Raw genomic sequence first — 19,118 nt, 5'->3', positions numbered from 1 at the left:
ATTTTCCATTAATTATAGGAGCCATCCATCCGTATTCCCAGTAAAGACAAGGACTGTGATACTCCATATGATAAGAATAAGAGTAGGTGGTGTATGGGATCCCACATTGTTTAGGAATGAGAAGTTCTTGCTTTTTATAAAGTATCAATGAAGCTCCAATTGTATCATTGACTAGTTCTTTTAGAGTATAAATCATGTGGTTTGAGCCTTCCATTGAGACATTACAAGGATTCTCTCCATTTCAAACAAAGAAGAGAATTGAGTTGAGTTTATATCAATATAAGCCCTCTCCTCAGCTCCATGACATAACCATGGTCTTTTGACAGAGGAATATTTCTGCATCACAATTTTAAAATCTTATACCAATAGCTTTTCGAGCAGGATAACATATATTCTTCCACGAGGGATGTTTGGAGATCGAGTCCTCGTACTTCGAGTCTTCGACTGTCCTTGTAAGAATAAAACACTCTGAAATCTTATCTTGTCAAAAGGCTCTTTAAACCCTGGAGTGACATCACCTTGATCTTGTTATTAATTTCTCCTAGTAGAAGTGTAGCTCAGTTATGTAAAAGACTTGAAAACACCTTCCCAATGCAGTTGCGTGCAGATGGAGAACATGGTGAAAGGGGCATGAAAGTTCTCAGTTCTATTAAAAGATTCGTCTTGAAATGGGGGTGCTTTTTTTTGCGTGTACAAGAACATGACCTTCTCTGGGGGCCTTTTCCTTGGCAAGATAACTCAAATACAAAGAAGAATACCTAAGACGAAGTCTGATTTGTGAATCCCTTCGACCCTTTTTGCTGAAGATTTGGATGTTTGTGATCTCATTTCCCATAATCACGACCCCCCAATGGCTGTTGGATTCTACAAGGACCCACCAACTTTTTCACACATAAGCTGGTTTTATCATTTAATTGCCTGGTGTGATGGTCACCACATCCTTTCTCTACTTGAACAACAATAATGCACAATAATAAGTGAATGCATGATACCATTTTCTGCACAAAAGACATTCCCAGCCAGACTGCAGATTGACAAGAGTCTCTCTCTCTCTCTCTCTCTCTCTCTCTCTCCACTGCTTTCTGATTCCCTTATCCCTCCCCAGAGGTTTGCTAACATCCATAGATTCGAAAATCAAAAGTGAGAGAATTTCAGACACTGCTGCAGATCTTAGCATTTGTCCTCAAAATAATCTGAGTTATGGACATTCGTCAGCAGCAAAAGACCCGAGAGAAACTAGTAAACAAGCATCATGAAGATAGGAAGTTAAAACAAGAAGGAAAAGAAGGCTTAGCACCGAAGGAACAGTCACCTACATCCCCTGTCTCACCACCTTCAGCAACTTCCTCCCCATCTCATGAATTCTCCTTCACAATTTCCCTCCACTCTTCCTCAACAGCAATCCCTGACAAAACCAATGCGCCACCTTCATTTGCAGTTGATTTGACTCCTGCAGATGACATTTTCTTCCATGGTCACTTGCTTCCTCTCCACCTCCTTGCTAACCTTCCTGTGTCTGGCCGCTCCTCTACCAATTCCTTGGACAGCTTCACTCTCCCAATCGGAGATTTATTAGAAAATCAAGATCCCAATGAAGGCAGCAACAACTGCAGCACCAGCAACAGGAGCAACATCACCAACACGAATACTGAAAACAACCACCTTCAAAGCAGCAATGGTGAGACAAAGGGAAGAGTCAAGTCAAAGTCTTTCTCGTTATTCGGATTAGTAAGATGGCGAAAAGAGTGTGAAGTTAGAGAGAAGGAGGATAAGGAGAAGCCAAAGAGGAAGCTGAGGTTTGATGTCAGTCATGTACTAAAAAGGTACGTGAGATTGGTCCGGCCACTGTTTTTCTTCAGGAGGAAAGGAGAGAATATCCGATTACGTCGACAACCTTATTCGTTTTCAGGTAATTTACGTATGAAAAATAAGCAAGAGTTGAGAGGAAGAAGAGGAGAATTTTCAGCACCAGCTTCAATGAGGACATCTCCAACAAACAGTGGACTTCTTGTAGCAACTGCAACGCTTCCTTCTTCTACTAGTGACAGCACCATGGAGGAGTTGCAGGCAGCAATTCAAGCTGCAATTGCTCATTGCAAGAATTCAGTTGCAAAGGAAGAGAAACTAAATTGCTTAGACTAGATTGATAAGGTGAAAATGTTCCATTCAAGTTCTATTATATATTACTTGCACATTTGTATTATATAAAACAGAATTCTATATCTGAAGAGTTTGAAAATGAAGAATTTTATAAAGGATAACTATGTTAAAAGAGCTATCAAGATTCTTTCTTGTCTTTCATGTTCCCAACCTAGTATTTGGTTTGATGACCCTTTAATGAAATCTTAAAGTTTCCGAGGAATCAGATCCCTGCTTAAATGCTTCATCCTTCTTAAAAAATTTCAATGGAAATTAAACTGATTTTTTGTTTATTAGCACAGCATTATGATGGATCTTGTTAATTTAGCATTTAAACAAAAGGATTCAAGTTCCCATATAGGGCATATAATACTGCAGACTTATGCCTTGTTTGATTACGCAATTAAGATGAGATGTTTTGTTGAAAGTTGAATAAAATATTGTTATAATATTATTTTTTAATATTATTTTTGTTTTGAGATTTGAAAAAGTTGAATTATTTATTATATTTTGTGTAGAAATTTAAAAAAATTGTAATGATTATATAAGATCAGATGATATGAAATAGTTTAATTTTGTATAACCAAACCAGTCCTTACATACTTCCATTTTTTTCTTTGGTTGTCACTGGCCATGGACCCGAATTGGTTACGACTATTTTACAACTCTGAAAATCCAACATAATTTTATAAATATAAAAAGTAAAAATAAAAGAAAGCAAATACCAAATCTTAAGGTTCTAGTCCATGGAGCCGACACAGATTAAAGACAAAACATTGACATCAGGGTTCTTTGATTTTTGGAATTTCAATCTTAGTGGTTTAATATTCGAAGGATCTTTAATCTGAAGACTTCTTGCAACATAAAAATCGAAGGGCTTCTCAGAATGTGAGAGATTTCACTTTCAACGCTTGCAAATAACTAAATTCACTTATAATCATCAAAATAGTATAGGGATAATCATATCAATTAGAATTTGTGTCAAATCAATCGGATTAGATTAAGCTCGATTCTAATACTATAATTTCTTAGAATTTGTCGTGAAATTCGCAGATCGTGTCAAAGATTGACAGCCATGTACGTGTATCAGTACATCTACCTAAACGCGTTTGGCTTTAGGCTTGTAATCAAATCATTGTCAAAGCCAACCAAAATCTGTTCGTGGTCGATCAGGCTTTAGGCTCTTCTCTGCCACACACATTTTATTCTGTAATAGACTTGAAGGGAGACAAATCACGAGATGAGTTCTCAACTGTCAGTATTATTAAAAAGCAGTGAGCAGTGCCATCAACTTCTTATGACTATTATTAACAGGAGTTGCTCCTTACTGTTGCAAAAACTCGAAGGGATTACATAATTACTGATAACTAAAGTTGAAAAAGAGAGAGTTTTTAATGATCACCTCAGAGTCCTCTTCCCCACCAGAGAAAAAGAAAAGAAATGCAAAAGAAGTGGAACCATATCTAATCATTATATGGAGTGATCTAGGCTTTGAAAAGACATAATGGTATCAATGAGATTAAAGGGAGCCGTGGGTCTCATGAGTAGATGGCTGCAGAATTCATGAAAAAGGTACCTGAATACAAGAATTATAGATGATTGCAATAATGCAGAACGTACAGATGAAAGACAGAAAGTCATAGGGTGCTATGGTTTTGGTTTTGACAATGATATATACAGATGGGAAAAATGATAAGATGCAATGATGAGTGCAATCGACTGAGCCTAGCTTTCTCTTTTGAGGACCAATCTTTAATCTTTCTATAGTCATTACATCTACCATCCCACCAGATCAAAACCCCACCCAAGATTAAAGTGCTTGCTTTCTTTTGAACCAACCACTTTCATTGCCATAAAAGAGCAAAAAAGGGCACGGCAGCAGATCATCCCTCCAAGGGAAGAAACACTTTACAAGTGCATGTGTGAGCATTAACAATCTGTTTTCGTGTGTTAAAAGTGCATGTGTGAGCGTGGATGCACTTAAAAAAATTGGAACTTTATGGCACGAGCTGTGCAAAGAGTTGATCTTTATCTGTAGCATTGGAATTGACAATTAGGAGTTCTCTATTTCCCCAACCAACGAGGAAGCCCCCACAAAAACGTGATGGCTATCCATTGGGCTCATTTAAGAAACCTTTTTCTCTTGATTAAAGCTTTGAACAATCATGTTAAAATATAGGTACTTCCATTCCCTGCAACATAACCTATCATCTAATAAGAGAGAGAGAAAAGAATCAAATGTGGTAGTATGGTGTGATAAGATCAGAGACCAACTTTTTTTGTTTGCCGAGGAGACCCAAAGATTGATAGAGAACAGAAGCCAATGTTTGGTATCTTTGTATTCATGTAGCAGCCATGGGAAAGTGAAGAAAGACACTGGATTTCCATAACATTCATATTGCCTTAGATCGATGATCAATCTCTTACAAAGTTTCAGCATCTCCGGTTCACTTTTTATTGGGAGCAAATTCTCAATTAAACTTACTAACGCTAGTGTTGGAATGGTGGCTTGATTTTTTGTTGAAAATGCCATTCCAGAAACTTGGCTTGATTGTAGCTTGACCCTGGCTCGACTGTGGCTCGACCTTGGCTTGAGTGAACTTTGGCTCGAGCAAATTTTAGACAGATTGTTCGATCGATAGCCTGCTCGAGTGAATGTTCAGAAAATCTAATTCCTGCGACTTTTTATATATAAACGTATTTTTGTAGAGGGGACTGCGGCCAGAAAAGATAGAGAACTCAGTTTCTAATATTTGAGAGCTCATTGGGTGTATTGGAGCTTTGGAATTGAGGAGTGATTTGTAATACCTCTCTTGTACTCTATCTTTGTTAATGAATTCTTTTGAAGATTGACTTCGCTAGTAGACGGAGGCTATCATTTGCAGTCGAACCACTTAAATTTTGGTACCTTTGTGTGATTGCTGATTTTCGTTTATGTTTTGACTCTGATTTGCTTCCGCCATTACTTTCTCTGCATCTATATATCCATTCATCTATATTTGATGCAAATTTCTCTAAGAATGATTGTCCCTGGTTGAAAAAAACTAAACAGATTATATTAGAGAGTTTACATTCATGTAGATTTTTTTTTTTAATAATGAGGTGAAATGGTTGGAACAAATGAAATATATAATAGAGAAAAAAAGAAAATATATAATGAGAGAAATGTTTTTGTCACAAAGAGATCCTACAAAAATAAACTCACAAACTGATCTATCTTAATGTAATATGTTAAATTGTAAAATTATTTTTATTATAAAATAGATCTAATATATCATATGAAGTCATATCAGTTTATTAATTTATTTTTGTGAGATCCTTTTGTAGTTGTAACACTTCTCAATATATAATAGAAGATTCATGTAATAGTTTACACTTACATGATTTCAGCTATATCCTTTGTTTAGGGGTGATAAATTACAGTTGCTAAGTAATGTGTAGAAGGAAATGGTCTTACAATCTTGACATTTTTCACCATTATTAGTAATTACTATTTTTCTAAGTTTTAAGTATTATTTTTATTATTATTACTTTGTGTCTAGGGAGCTTTTTTTATTTTTTATTTATTTTTTATTTGAGGTGATGTGGGGGCTTATTCAACAATGGGACCTTATGTCCTAACTGGGCTTAAGCCCAAGTTTCTTAATGACCAAACCATTGAATGCAAGCTAGTAGATAGACTTCAGGCTTGGATTAGCTGGCCCAACCCACTGAATCCATTGTGAAGTTTTATTTATTTTTTTAAGTTTATATAAATAAAAACAAAAATAATGGTTACTTTTTCAATTTTTAAACTAATAAATTTCCTTGCTTTATTTATATATTTTTATGTAGAAGGTGGGTTTAGTTAGATGTTCACTTTTTTTTATTTAATTAGATCTATTAACTATTTTTTATTTATTTATAAAGAGTTATCATGGAGATCGTGTAAAATGCAACATATATATTATTTTTATCCGGTTAAGCTCTTGACTCATGTAACACGTCCACGTTACATGGATGAAATATGGTCTTTAGAAATTGTTTGTACCCAAGATTCGGACCTTAGGCTTACGGGTACATGATACCTTCAAGACCAAGGCTTTTAATTAATACTTGATGAGTTAAATTGAAACCAGATCAAGAAAATAGTAAAGTCTCCCTTTAGGATCCATACCTAAAGGAAGAAAAAAAATTGAAAATTAGGTTATTGGGTTGATGAAGATAGATCATGTTTGTGTATGTGTGTATGTATATATATATATATATACATATATATAGTATTTCTAATTTCAATATTAGCATTTTATGTACAAGTATTTCAGTTAATTGAAAGAGAAATGATACTTGCAGTCGTGAGCGTGCAGTCGCCGTGCAGTCGCTTTGAAAAAAGTGAATAAATAAGAGACCCACCTGAAAAGAAATTAATTTTTTAATAGTGGACCTCACTCTTTTTCAAAGCGACTGCACGGCGTTTGCGCATTCCACGACTGTATATAGCATTACTCTAATTGAAATATGTAGAAGGCTTACGTACAAATATATTTTTCTCTTGTTTCTTTTAGGGATTATGTAATATTAATCACCAGGAAAAAAATCTTGATCCGTCTTCAAGGCCTATTAATTCTACAAGAAAATTGATTATTTGTGACTAGTTATTTTCAGTGAAAATGATTATTTCATATTAAAATGAGTCTGTTTTTGTCTCAAATAGTCTTTATCGTCGTAAATAATCCATCACAAATATTTGTTTTTCTTGTATATTTTTCTGAAAATAGAAATTCCGAGCAAATCAATTAAACTTTTGCCTTTTATTTTTTTTTCGGAAAATTTTATTTATAAGTTGGTATGTATAACACACCTAATAAAATATTTACAAGACATAATTTGATTTGGGAGATAAAATTTAAAATTTGAATCTTACAAATGAAATCTTAGAATTTAATTAGTGATGTCGATGATGTGCTCTACGAATCAGTTTGAGAATATAATAACTTTTTTTTTTATTTTTCCCTAAAGCATTTTTTGTTTTTGGCAGACCCTAGAGCATTTCTTGAAGTCTAAAAGTTAGCTTGTAAACTAACAACTTGCATGGGATTGACATTCAAAAGTCCTATATATTATATTATGCTGATCTATACTAGCTTGCTTATTCGTCTTAGAATTTCAACTTTTTGCAGTACCGTTCAAAGGACTTTATATTCAGATCAGGTATAAAAAAGAACTGATCCATGCACTACAAATAAATTATTTATTTACTACCAGTTATTTTTTATTAAAATAATTATTTCTTATAAAAATAAATTTATTTCTTGTCGCAAATAATCATTTTCATTGCAAATAATTCATTATAAATACTTATTTTTCTTGTGATGATATCTCCATATGTGTACATGTATTTTGCATCGATCGGTCACATAAGCGTCGAAGGAGGGAGTTACTATTTCCGGCCCCTTCCCATGGTATCAGTGGGCAAGAACCTTTTAGAGGTCCGACTAGAAGAGATTGAGCTATTTACAATGAAATTTTTTATAATGATCATAATTTTATTGCTAGTGCTATACTATTTGCGACAATTAAAATTTATCGTTGAAAATAGTTAGATTTGCGATGAAAATATTTAATTTGGACAGCAAATTTTCGTAGGTGGTAACCTTACACGATGTGTTCTTCAAATTCTCATTAATATTCCCTTTGCAAATGAAAATGCAACCATAATTTGGTTGCAAATGGGAGTGCATGCATCCGAACAAAATTCTCCTTGCAAATAAGAATAAGCTGGTATCAAAAGAAATATTTCAACAATTTGTTCTTGTAATCTTTAAAGAAGATTATATATATGTATTTTACAACGATGGTAATCTCGTCGCAAATAGTAAAAGGTATATATGAGCTAAGTAGAAAAATAAAGGATATTTGAACAAATACCGCAGGTGATCAGGGTCGGAGGAGAATAGGCTCCTATCTCTCGCATTTTTTGGTATAAAGTTTTTAGAGAATATACGACTGAGTGCTAGAGATCGAGAGAAGGAGAATTGAAGGTGCTATCCTTTTGGAAATGAGCCTTGTTAGAGTACTCTCATTGGATTATTCAAAGTTAAAGGATAATTTTGATGAATATAAAATAAATTTAACTTTTAACTATTTCATTCACATAAATCTCTATATTGGAAAAGTTATTTTTTTATTATATAATAATAAAATAATATAAGATGAATTTAATTTTGGTTTTAGTTATTCATATTAAATCTTCATATTAGATTATACATTTATTCATTATAGAGTAATGAATAACTAATAATTTTAAAAATATTTAATTTTATTATATTTTACTATTCTACTTATTATATGTTAATTAATAATCATGTTCTTATTAAATTAATATATCACTAAGTCAAATTAATATATTAATTGTGATAAAATATGTGATAGAAAGAAAGGAAGAGAGAAATAATTAATAAAATATGTATTTGATGTATGTACAGTAACCTTCAAATTTAGAAAAATTTTTGAAAGTCATTGTATCTAAATTTCAAATATTTAAAATTTGACTAATCTAATATGAACATATTTTACTCTTTAATAATTAAATACTCATTAAATTTAACTTTTAGTGCTCTAAGGAACACATTTCTTTGTGAACAATAAAAAGACTATAGATTTATGTGAGGAATCTGTGTACATCCCTAGCTAACATTTCAGACATCATTCAGTGTCTGAAACTAGCAACTTTTGGTTGAAAACTATGCCAAAAATCACATTGCAGACGTGATCATTTGGTGGGTACTTAAAGTTAAACACTTTATAGTGAGCGACATCCATTGAAGGGCATGCAACAATCCAAAAATTTGAGGTCTCGTTTGTTCTTAACAAACGTATCATTTTATTTTATCTAATTATTATAATTTTTTAAATTTTTAATATAAAATATAATAAAATAAAAAATTTAAAATTTTCAAAATTTTAAATAAAAATAATATTAAAAAATATATTTTAATAATAATTTATTTAATTTTTTAACTTTAATCTCAACTCATCTTATTTCATCTTATTTATAAAAACAAACTAGAACTGAAACAACCTTGTAATATTGAAAAGCCCCATTGATCGAGTTTTAAAAAGGCGTTTTCCAAGCTTCCTACAAATTTGTAATAATGATAGAACAGTAGCAGTTGTTCATCCATTTTTTCCTTCTGCTTTTTTGGGTGTTATGTCGTTTTTGTCCTTTTGTTAAGAGTCTATCTGTGTGTTTCATCCGTGTACTGTGTGTCTATAATGGTCTTTTAGTGTTTGGGGGGTGGGAAAGGGACGGTTTGAGTCTTGGGGAAATATATCGGCTGATGGGTTTTTGTGTCAGGTTGAGGGGGATGGGTTGAGTGTTGGGGGAAGGGACGGTGAGTCAGGCTGATGGGTATGTGTGTCAATCGGTTAGGGTCTTTTCCTTTAATTATCGTTTTCGTTTGCATGTCATCAAGTTATTGTTTTTTTATTTTTTCCTTTTAATTGATTTGATTTGTTGGTTTATTTTTGTCATAGAATTAAATTTTTAGTTTGTTTTCTGAAAAAAATAGATGATTTTCAATTTTTTCAACATGTTCTGGTGGTTTTTTTACTTTAATTAATTTAATTTATTGGTTTGTTTCTTACAGAAAATTTGGAATTGAATAATTTACTAATGAGTTTTAGTTTTTATCGCTCTATTTTTTTTTATTTTTTTATTATTATTATTTTTTATTTAATAATTAAGTAAATATTTTTTAAAAATATTATAAATTTTTTTATTTTTTTAAAAATATTTAAATATATTAAAAAAATACATATAAAAATATAAAAAATAATAAAAATCACAAAACTGTTAACAGTAGCTACCAGCGGTAGCTGAGAGCGGTGGCTCTAGTGCCGCTCTTTGGAGTTTGTGTTGGTTTGAGGTTTGTATACATTTTTCAGTTTTTTCCCCCCCGGATTGTATATTGCTGTTGGTATTTTTCTGAGCAAGTGGATTGAAAATTTATAATTTTAGAAAGTTGAGTATTTTTTTTTTTATATATATTGTTGGATTTGTATATTTTGGGTTTGTTATTTCTACTTGTCTTTTAATAATTTTTAAGGGATTTAAAGAAGTGTTTGCAAAAAAAGAAGCAAAACGAAAAAAAAAATTGGACTTAATAGATCATCACTAAAGAGATTTTTATTTATCTCTTAAAAAATGTTTACGGAAATTGTTTGAGAAAACAATGGAAAAAAAAAAAAAAAAGGATCCGGTTTTTTGGGTTCGTTTCTGAAAAAAATAGATGACTTCCAGTTTTTTTTTTTTTCTTCATGTTTTGATGTTTTGGTGGGTTTTTTTTTTTCCCTTTAATTAATTTGATTTGTTGGTTTGTTTCATGCAGGAAATTTGGAGTTTTTTATTTGGAATTTATGCTGTTTTTAGGTTTGTATAATGTCTTTTAGTTCTTTTTTTCAGTTTGTATATTTTGGTTGGTAGTTTCTTAGAGCATTCTCATTGGATTAGCTAAAAGTTAAATCCAATGAGAATTTAGCTATTAGGTCAATAAATTGTTCACATTGAATTAGTTATATTCCAAATATTTGGAATATAGTTACAGTAATATCCAAACTAATTTCTAAATTTGGAACACACTATTCATTCATCAAATCCTTTTTATATTATTTCTTTCTCTCTCCTTTTAATATTAATTATTTCTCTCTCCATTTTAAATAACAATTAAAAAAATATAATTAGAATACAATTACAAATTAATATATAATATTATGAATAGTAAAATATGATAAAATAAAATAAATTTATAATTAAAAAAATTAAAAATTTTTCAAAATTATTAATTACTCATTACTATATAATGAATAAATGGATAATTCAATTTGGAGATTTGATGTGAATAGTTAAAATTAAATTCATCTTATATTATTTTATTGTCATATAATGAAAAAATAGCTATTCCAATGTGGAGATTTATATAAATGGAATAGCTAAAAGTTAAATTCATCTTACATTCATCAAAAATATACTTTAATTTAGCTATTCCAATGAGAGTGCTCTTATTTGGAGTTAGTTGCTTTGAGGTTTGTATATGTCTTTCAGCTTTATTTTTTCGATTTTTATATTTTGGTTGGTATATTTTGAGCAAGCGGATTCAAAATTTATATTTTTGGAATGGTGATTATTATTATTTTTTGTATATATTGTTGGATTTGTATATTTGGTTAATAATAGGTTAATAGATCATGTCCTTGTGTTTTTTACATGAAGAATAATGAGTATCTTTGTATTATATATTTGTTTCAGTTTGTATTGTATTGGGTTTTATATTTTTTTGCTCCATTTTTGTAAGCTTTTGGTTTTTTGTTTTTTTTTTACTATTAAAAAATTAAAATTTTCATATGGGTCTCATATTTATTCATTTTTTTTAAAAGAGCAATGTTAAGTACAGTCCCCACTTGGGAAATTACAAAATTATCTCTCTTAAAATAATGTTTTCTCTCATTTAAGTATGTGCCTACACATGCAGTCCCTATTTCAAGACTGTAAATAGAATTTCTCTTTTCAAAAAGAGTACATGATGTTTGTACATTCTATAACTGTAAATATCAATTTTCTTTTGAGAACAAGCAAACGAGTGAGCTAGAATCTTAATTAATAATGATCAAGTTGTTTTTTAAAAATAATAATAATAATAATGATCAGGCTGCATGTGAATAAGTTCATGAAAATGGAGTAATGCTACTATGTCCTTAATTTATACTACTCGCTTTGCCCTTTGACGTGGCACCATATGTGGTGGCACGTGGCCTATTAAAAAATATATATTTAAAATAACATAAACAAACAAGTCCTAAATCCTAGATTTCCTCTAATTTTTTATGTTTGTACTTTAAATTTTTTAAATTAGAGGGCAAAGTAAGTGATACAAATTAGGATCGATACAGTAACATTACTCTTTTAGTGTTACTTTTTGCTTTGCTTTGACTTATTATAACAAAAAAATAATTGATCACAATCTAATTTATACTTTTTTTAGTATTTTATTGTAAATAAAATATTTTAAAATTAATGTTTATCATTAAACTGGTGGGGGTGGCAAAATGGTAGAGAATCGAGATAATGGAGTCTGCAACAAAGGTTGTGAGGATGAATAAAGCGGGACCAATGGAAATGTTTGATGTTTAGTCTTTGGTGGAGGAAGCCATGCATGCGTGAAAAAGACATAGGAATAGAGAATAGAACCTTAAGGACAGAGAACTGTTAAGAGAGAATAAATAAAGTATATATATAGAAGCCCATAATTAGCATTAGATCATGAGTAGTGCTACATGTACTTATAATTTTACTTATAACAAGACTCATGTGTTTTGATGTAACATTAATTATATGATAGTTAAATTAATGTTGGTCAATGGTACATATAGGAATTGTCTCATGTTTTGAAGAATAATCTAGATAGGCTTTCAAGTGGACCTACAACATCTATTTTCAATAAGGAAAATAGATCTTTGAAGAATAAACTAGATAGGCTTTTAGGTGGACTAACAATTTTTTTTTTTTTTTTTTTTATAGAAAACAAATTTTATTAAAAGACATCGGCCTTACAAATATTTATCAGTTTAAAGGACTTGAGAAATTACATCAGGGAAATATCCCCAACACAAGCTAATGTAATTTGACATTCCAAGCAAATCTAGCAAGCCTATGTGTAGCTGCACTACACATCCTTCCCACATGTCTAACTTCACAGCTTTGAAATCGTGCCATCAACTCCTTGGTATCCTTCATGACATTGCCTAACATAGACATGGAAGGTTCAGCCTGTTGCAACTCTTTCACTATGATCAAAGAGTCACTTTCAATGATGAGATTGTTGATCCCCAAGTGGACACTCAGACCCTTGAGGATAGCTAGCATCTTGATCCCTGTTGCATCTCTGACTTCCTGCTCTTTCTTACTAGCTGTCATAAGTACCTCACCCTGGCAATCTCTAAGAATTGCTCCAATACCTGCATTATGATGTGTTGGAAACATGGCTCTATCAACATTTAATTTAAACACCCCTAGAGGGGGATGTTCCCAATGACAGTGTTGTCTCACCAATTTTAGTGGCTTTCCTTTAGTCTCTTTAAAAGCCTTCTGCATAGCCAGAGCATGCCCAATTGCTTGCACTTGTTCTTAAAAGTTAATAGATTTCTTCTGTAGCAACAGCTCCAAGATATTAGAAAAAATAATTCAACTCCTCCTTTGCTCCCTATCCCACTTAGGTGGCCTGTAATATCACCATACTGTTTGAAAGAGCTTACTGATCTAACAATAGGCATATACTTGTCCCAACATTCTTGGAGGGTTGGGTAGTAGCAAAGGGCATGGGCCACATCCTCTACCTCATATCCACATAATTGGCACATCTCTTCATTCAGTTCATGTCTCCTCCTCAAAATTATGCTTAGTAGGTAGAATCTCTTTTCAAGCTTTCCAAACAAAGATCCTAATCTTGCTGGGGAGTTGCATAGTCCATATACTACTCCACAATTTCTGCAAGGACATAATCTTTGTGCACTCACCTTCCATGTTGATCTTTTTGGATTCTCTAAATAACCTGTATGCACTTTTCACACTAAATTTTCACCTTTTTCAGGGACCCAGATTAATTTATTGTCTGGTGTACTAGGGCTAAGAATCAGTTTCAACACATCATTAGTTGTTGGTGTAGGTAACATTATTCTCACTTTCTCAACATTTTACTACTTGTTATTAAGGGTTAATTAAATTGTCCACGATTACATTGTTGTCAGTAATCTCTTCTTCTCTCATATTGTTAGCTGGTGTCGTGTAACCAGGAATCCAATAGTCCCTCCATATATTAATTGACTTACGAGTGCCCACTCTCCATTTACACCCCAATGCCATATGCTTTTTGGCTTCCCATATCCCATTCCATACAAAAGAGGGATTATAACCTAGTTTTGAATAAAAAAACTGAACCCTTGGGAAGTACTTGGCTTTAAAAACTTGGTGTAGCAAAGTAGTAGTTTCTTGCATAATCCTCCATCCCTGCTTGGCTAAGAGAGCATCATTGAAGGTTTTAAGATCCTTAAAACCCATTCTCCCAGCCTACTTAGTCTCACACATCTTAGCCCAACTCATCCAGTGAATTTTATGCTCCTCTTTTTTCTGACCCCACCAAAATCTTGCCATCATTTTTCCGACCCTTAGGTAAGGAAACACGAGAATTGAGACGCCAGGATGGTGACAACGCGGTCATGCATCCCAACCATAGTGCCAAGTGTGTGTGTACATACAACGGTGTACAAAATAATGCAGTGGATTAGTCAACCAAGTACCAGAATTTAAATACAATCTAAACATCAGTAAGGTTTAAAAAGTAGTTATACAGTTATCCAAAATTAAAATACAATACAGTAAAATCAAATAACCAAGCAAGTGATCCCAGATCACTCCTCGGGCGGAGCCGTCTCCTCAGGCTCGCCCTCATCCTCCTCATCTGCATCAAAATCTACCAACATGCATGCATATGATGAAATATACATTTTTCTCAAAACATCATTTTTCCCGAAAATGATTATTTTCCAACACACGCCAAAATCCCATTTGGCCCAAAATATCCGTAAAACATTTTTTCAAAAAATGATTTACACAAAATTCAACACACACTATTTTCCCAGAAAATAGTTCATTAATCCATTATTACCATATGCACCATGGTCTCCCTTAGGGACCATCCGCATTTCCTGGCTTCGTAGCGATGCCCAGTTCCTCGCCCAACGCGTTCATGGCCAAGCACCCACTACGCAACTAGCGATGCCCAGTTCCGCACCCAGCGCGTTCATGGCCAGACATCCTCTAGTCCCTGCCAGCAAAAGGATCACAGAGTCGGCACGAGACCATCTCGTCCGATCCCATTGTCACCCAGCAACAATCCAGGGAACGTTACTCAGTATATTCCGCTCCTGAGTAACCAGAGGAGCTCCACCAAGATAATGCTCCATCTCGACTTGGGGTCGTGATACACATGCACCCAAAATCTATGCTCACATGAAAATCCAGTTTTTATAAACACATGAATATGAATGTAATACACGAAAACCTAGTTTTCCTTTACAAACATGATCATGCGTGCAAAATGCAATGTACATGAACAACACAATATCCAAACCAACAATTACCAACCCAATCAATTATACAAACAAATCCAATCACCAATCCATCCGACCCCCATACTCCTCGGACTCAGTCCGGCATGTCCAACCAAATACAATGAAATGAGTTAGTGTAAAAATACATTTAAATCACGAAAGTTCTTTGGAGAAATAGTTACAGTGTAATATAGCAATTTTCGAAGGATCATGAAATTGCAAGAAGTGACGTCTGAGCAACGTAACAGTGCAAAATGCACTGTGGCCGTGGGTCTCAAATACCCACTTTTCAACGGAGACAAACGAAGACCCAAGAATGATAGAGTAGGGTCTAGGGAGGTTGGTGAAACTAGTGGTAGTGAAGGTTGGCCGTGGGTGGCGGCGTGGGCGGCGGTAGAAGACCAAAGAGCCCAAAACGGAAATGTTGTTGAAAATGCTTCACCGATGACGGATCGGAGGTGGGGTTGGGTCCAATGGGTTGCTAAGAGGTCGATGATGAAGTGGTGAAAAGATGGTGGCCAATGGTGGCGTGACGGCGGCGCTAGAGCAAATGGTGGCCGCGGCTTGGAGAGGCTCGTGGTGGCTAACGGCGGCGCGAGAGGAGCTGAGGTTGGCGGGGTAGTGTCGTCGGCCGGTAGGGAAGCTAATGGGCTGGGCGGTGTCGATCACCGCCGGCTCACGACAGCGCTGGGTGGAGAAGAAGGAACAGACGGAGAGAGGGAGGGGCAACGTCGCGCGGGAAGCAGAGGAAAAAGAAGAAAAAGAAAGAAAGAAGAAAAGAAAAGGAGAGGGAAGAAAAATGGAGGGAAAGAAATGAGGTCCAATCCTCATATGTTGGGTCACAAAAATGATCCAACGGAAATGATTTCAAAACCACAAGTTAAATAAAATAATTTAAACGTAATAGTAAAGTGAAATTAAAATAATTAAATCCCACAGTAATTAATTTAGAATAAAAAGATTTTAAACGTATAACAATAATTAATAATAAGAAAGCATTTCAAAATATAATTTTTACAAAATTAAAAATCATAAAATAAACCCACTAAAAATCCAACAATTTTAAAATAAAAGAATAAATTTTTGAATAAACAAAAATAATCTTTCAGTAATAATACACTAAAATACAGGGTGTTACAACCATCAGTTTGGAGAGTAATTAAATTTGTGTTGAATAAACGTTCAAGAATGGCAAGAAAGTGGAAAACACATTAAGAACATCATATTTAAATTTAAGGGGAAATAACCAAGTAAACCTAGTGAAATGATCAACAAAGGAAACATAGTATTTAAAACCACCGCGAGAAAGAAAAGGAGTAGGTCCCCAAGGTTTGCACAAATAAGTTCTAAGGGCCTAGAATAAGTAGCCTCACTGGCACGAAAAGAGAGCTGATGTGACTCTTAGCCACAAGGCATTTCGGACACTGGAAGGTAGAAGCAGCTGAAGAAATAAGCAAACGGTTGGCATACAGAACACAAGAGACAAGAGCAAGGGAAGGATGGCCAAGCCTACAGTGTCACTGAGCAAGAGATGTGCGTTCTCCAAGATAGACAGAAGGCGAGGAGGAGGAGGGTAGCGCAAGAGGAAATACATAAAGACTGTCACGCGTGGGACCAATGAGGAGGAGCTTCCCCTTCCTCTTGTTCTTCACAGAGAAGTGGGAAGAGTGAAATTCAAAGAAACATGAATTATCAACACAAAATTGAAGCACATAAACAAGACTTTTGGTAATGGGACGAAACATGAAGAAAATTATGAAGAAGAAATGAAGAGGAATGAGAAGCAAAAGAAGAGTCACCAAAGTGCTGAATAGGGAGGCCAGAACCATCTTCAACTCAGATAGTCTCACAACTAGTGTACTGCTTGGAAGAGAGATTCAAGTTGCTCAAATCATGGGTAATATGATGGGTGGCAGCTAAGTCAGGATACCAAGTAGCATCTGAGAAGGAGCCAGGAGTAGTGTAATTGGCAGAGAACGATTGTGGAGCCTCAAATTGATAGGAGTGATAAAAATGATGACGGCATTGAAGGGCAACATGGTCTGATTTGTTACAAACTTGACATGTGGGGCGATGAGCAGTATATGTTTGTTGATTATTGCTTGGAGATGAGGAAGAGTAGTGTCCACCACGGCCATTGTTATTGTAATTGGAACGACCTCTACCACGACCTTGATGACCACCACGAGTGAAGCATTGGCCACGCTGGTCACGAGTTCCAGTAGCACTGAAATTTGCCGAAGGCTCAATAAAGGAGACAATGCTCATTCCAATGTGAGAAATATGACTTTCATGAATAAGCAACAGTTGATACAACTCATGGGAAGAGAGGGGCTCAACCCTTGTGGTGACAGGTAAGCAGGTCATAGTCCAGTAAAGTAAGTAAGTGACAAACTCTTTACCGGGGAGAGGACTACTAGTAGCAACCAAGGTGTCGGCAAGAGAGCGAACCTTCCCAAAATATTCAGAAATGGATTGATCACCTCGTGAGAGGTTAGTAAGCTGGAAGTGGACCTGAAACTCCTTCGCTTGAGAGTGGGAAGCAAACATGGAGGCAAGAGAGAGCCATAGTTCTCGAGCCGTGTTTGTAGATAGAACATGACCAATGATGGATTTATAGAGTGAGGAGAACATGATACTCAGGACAAGCTGGTTAGTGCGCCTCTAGGAGAGAAATTTTGGGTTTGCTTTAGGTGTGGCATTCGAGGTGTCAGGCAAAATTTCAAAGGGACAAGGAAGAGTGCCATCAACATAGGAGTAAAGATCTTGCCCTCTAAGATAGGTAGTAATTTGGACCTTCCATAAGAGATAATTTTCAGCTGTTAATTTGATGATAACAATGTGAGAGAAAGAAAAGGCGATGGAAGAGCTCGAAGGGATTGGAGAGGATGCCGGCGCAACCATGGATCAGTGTGACTGTTAGTCACAGAGCTCTAATACCATGTTAGAGCATTGGAATTTTTCTATATTTCCTCTCACTTTTCATTATAAGGGAGAGTGTGTTTCTATACACACTTTACAAAGGAATAAACGAATCGAATCAAATTGGTTACTGATCATCGGAGGCAAAAACAAAATAACAGAATTCCTACAAACTGAAATGCTATGTTTTATCTTATAGAATATGATTTGTTTGTGGGGATGACTTGACATTCTCCTTTTCCTGTGATGTAGAGTGCATAACAGAATCCTCTATTCTAATACACATAGGCAAAGTTTGTGAGTAATTCAATCAGATAAATCTTGCTTACTACCGATCTTTTCCCAACAATAAAAATCAAGTTGCACTCACACAAAACCGACTATGATAAAGATCAAATAAAACTGCTTTTCTTTATCAATTCCTTGCATAGTCCCTATTACTCCCTTGATATATCTTACATTAGAATACAAAAATATAAGAACTTAAATAAAAAATATTTTATATATAATATACAAATTAATATATATATATATACACACACAAGCCTAATTCGATTCTAATTGATTTTTAAAATATGAAAATCGTTATCGAATCAGTTTTAGACCGACTTTAATTCTTAAGAACCGATACTAAACCCGCTAGATTACACATCGATTCGGTACGGTCAGTTCAACCGATTTATTTTTTACATCCCAGGGATTGTTATTTCTATGAGTACTCTATTTTATTTTTCATTTTGTAAGAGAATTCTTAGATAATAATAATTAACCTACCGCTGTAAGTCTGTAGCTTCTAATTTATTATTATTATTATTATTATTATAATAAAAGAGGAAGGAGAAATAAAAATTAAAAAGCACAACTGTATTCAACACACTACACAGTTGGAAGTTAGAACAGAACAGAACAGTGGG

The 19,118-nt window shown here is 34.0% G+C and overlaps 1 protein-coding gene across 1 annotated transcript; it reads left to right on the top strand.

Annotated features, from left to right (window-relative positions):
- The first annotated feature begins 915 nt into the window (after positions 1-915).
- Positions 916-2,305, top strand: LOC108987611 (BRI1 kinase inhibitor 1-like). The gene has a single exon (XM_018960545.2). It carries the CDS (start codon positions 1,201-1,203, stop codon positions 2,140-2,142), a length of 942 nt encoding a protein of 313 aa, XP_018816090.2. The 5' UTR covers positions 916-1,200; the 3' UTR covers positions 2,143-2,305.
- Positions 2,306-19,118: the final 16,813 nt, after the last annotated feature.

This window comes from Juglans regia, chromosome 6, assembly GCF_001411555.2.
Source record: "Juglans regia cultivar Chandler chromosome 6, Walnut 2.0, whole genome shotgun sequence".
In the NCBI taxonomy this organism is placed as follows: Eukaryota; Viridiplantae; Streptophyta; class Magnoliopsida; order Fagales; family Juglandaceae; genus Juglans; species Juglans regia.
The sequence above is the reverse complement of the archived record's forward strand: the minus strand, read 5'-3'. Positions and strand labels throughout refer to the sequence as shown.

Bases quoted from the DNA above. Each gene is read 5' to 3' on its own strand.
- LOC108987611 (XM_018960545.2), top strand. From the start codon at position 1,201: ATGGACATTCGTCAGCAGCAAAAGACCCGAGAGAAACTAGTAAACAAG.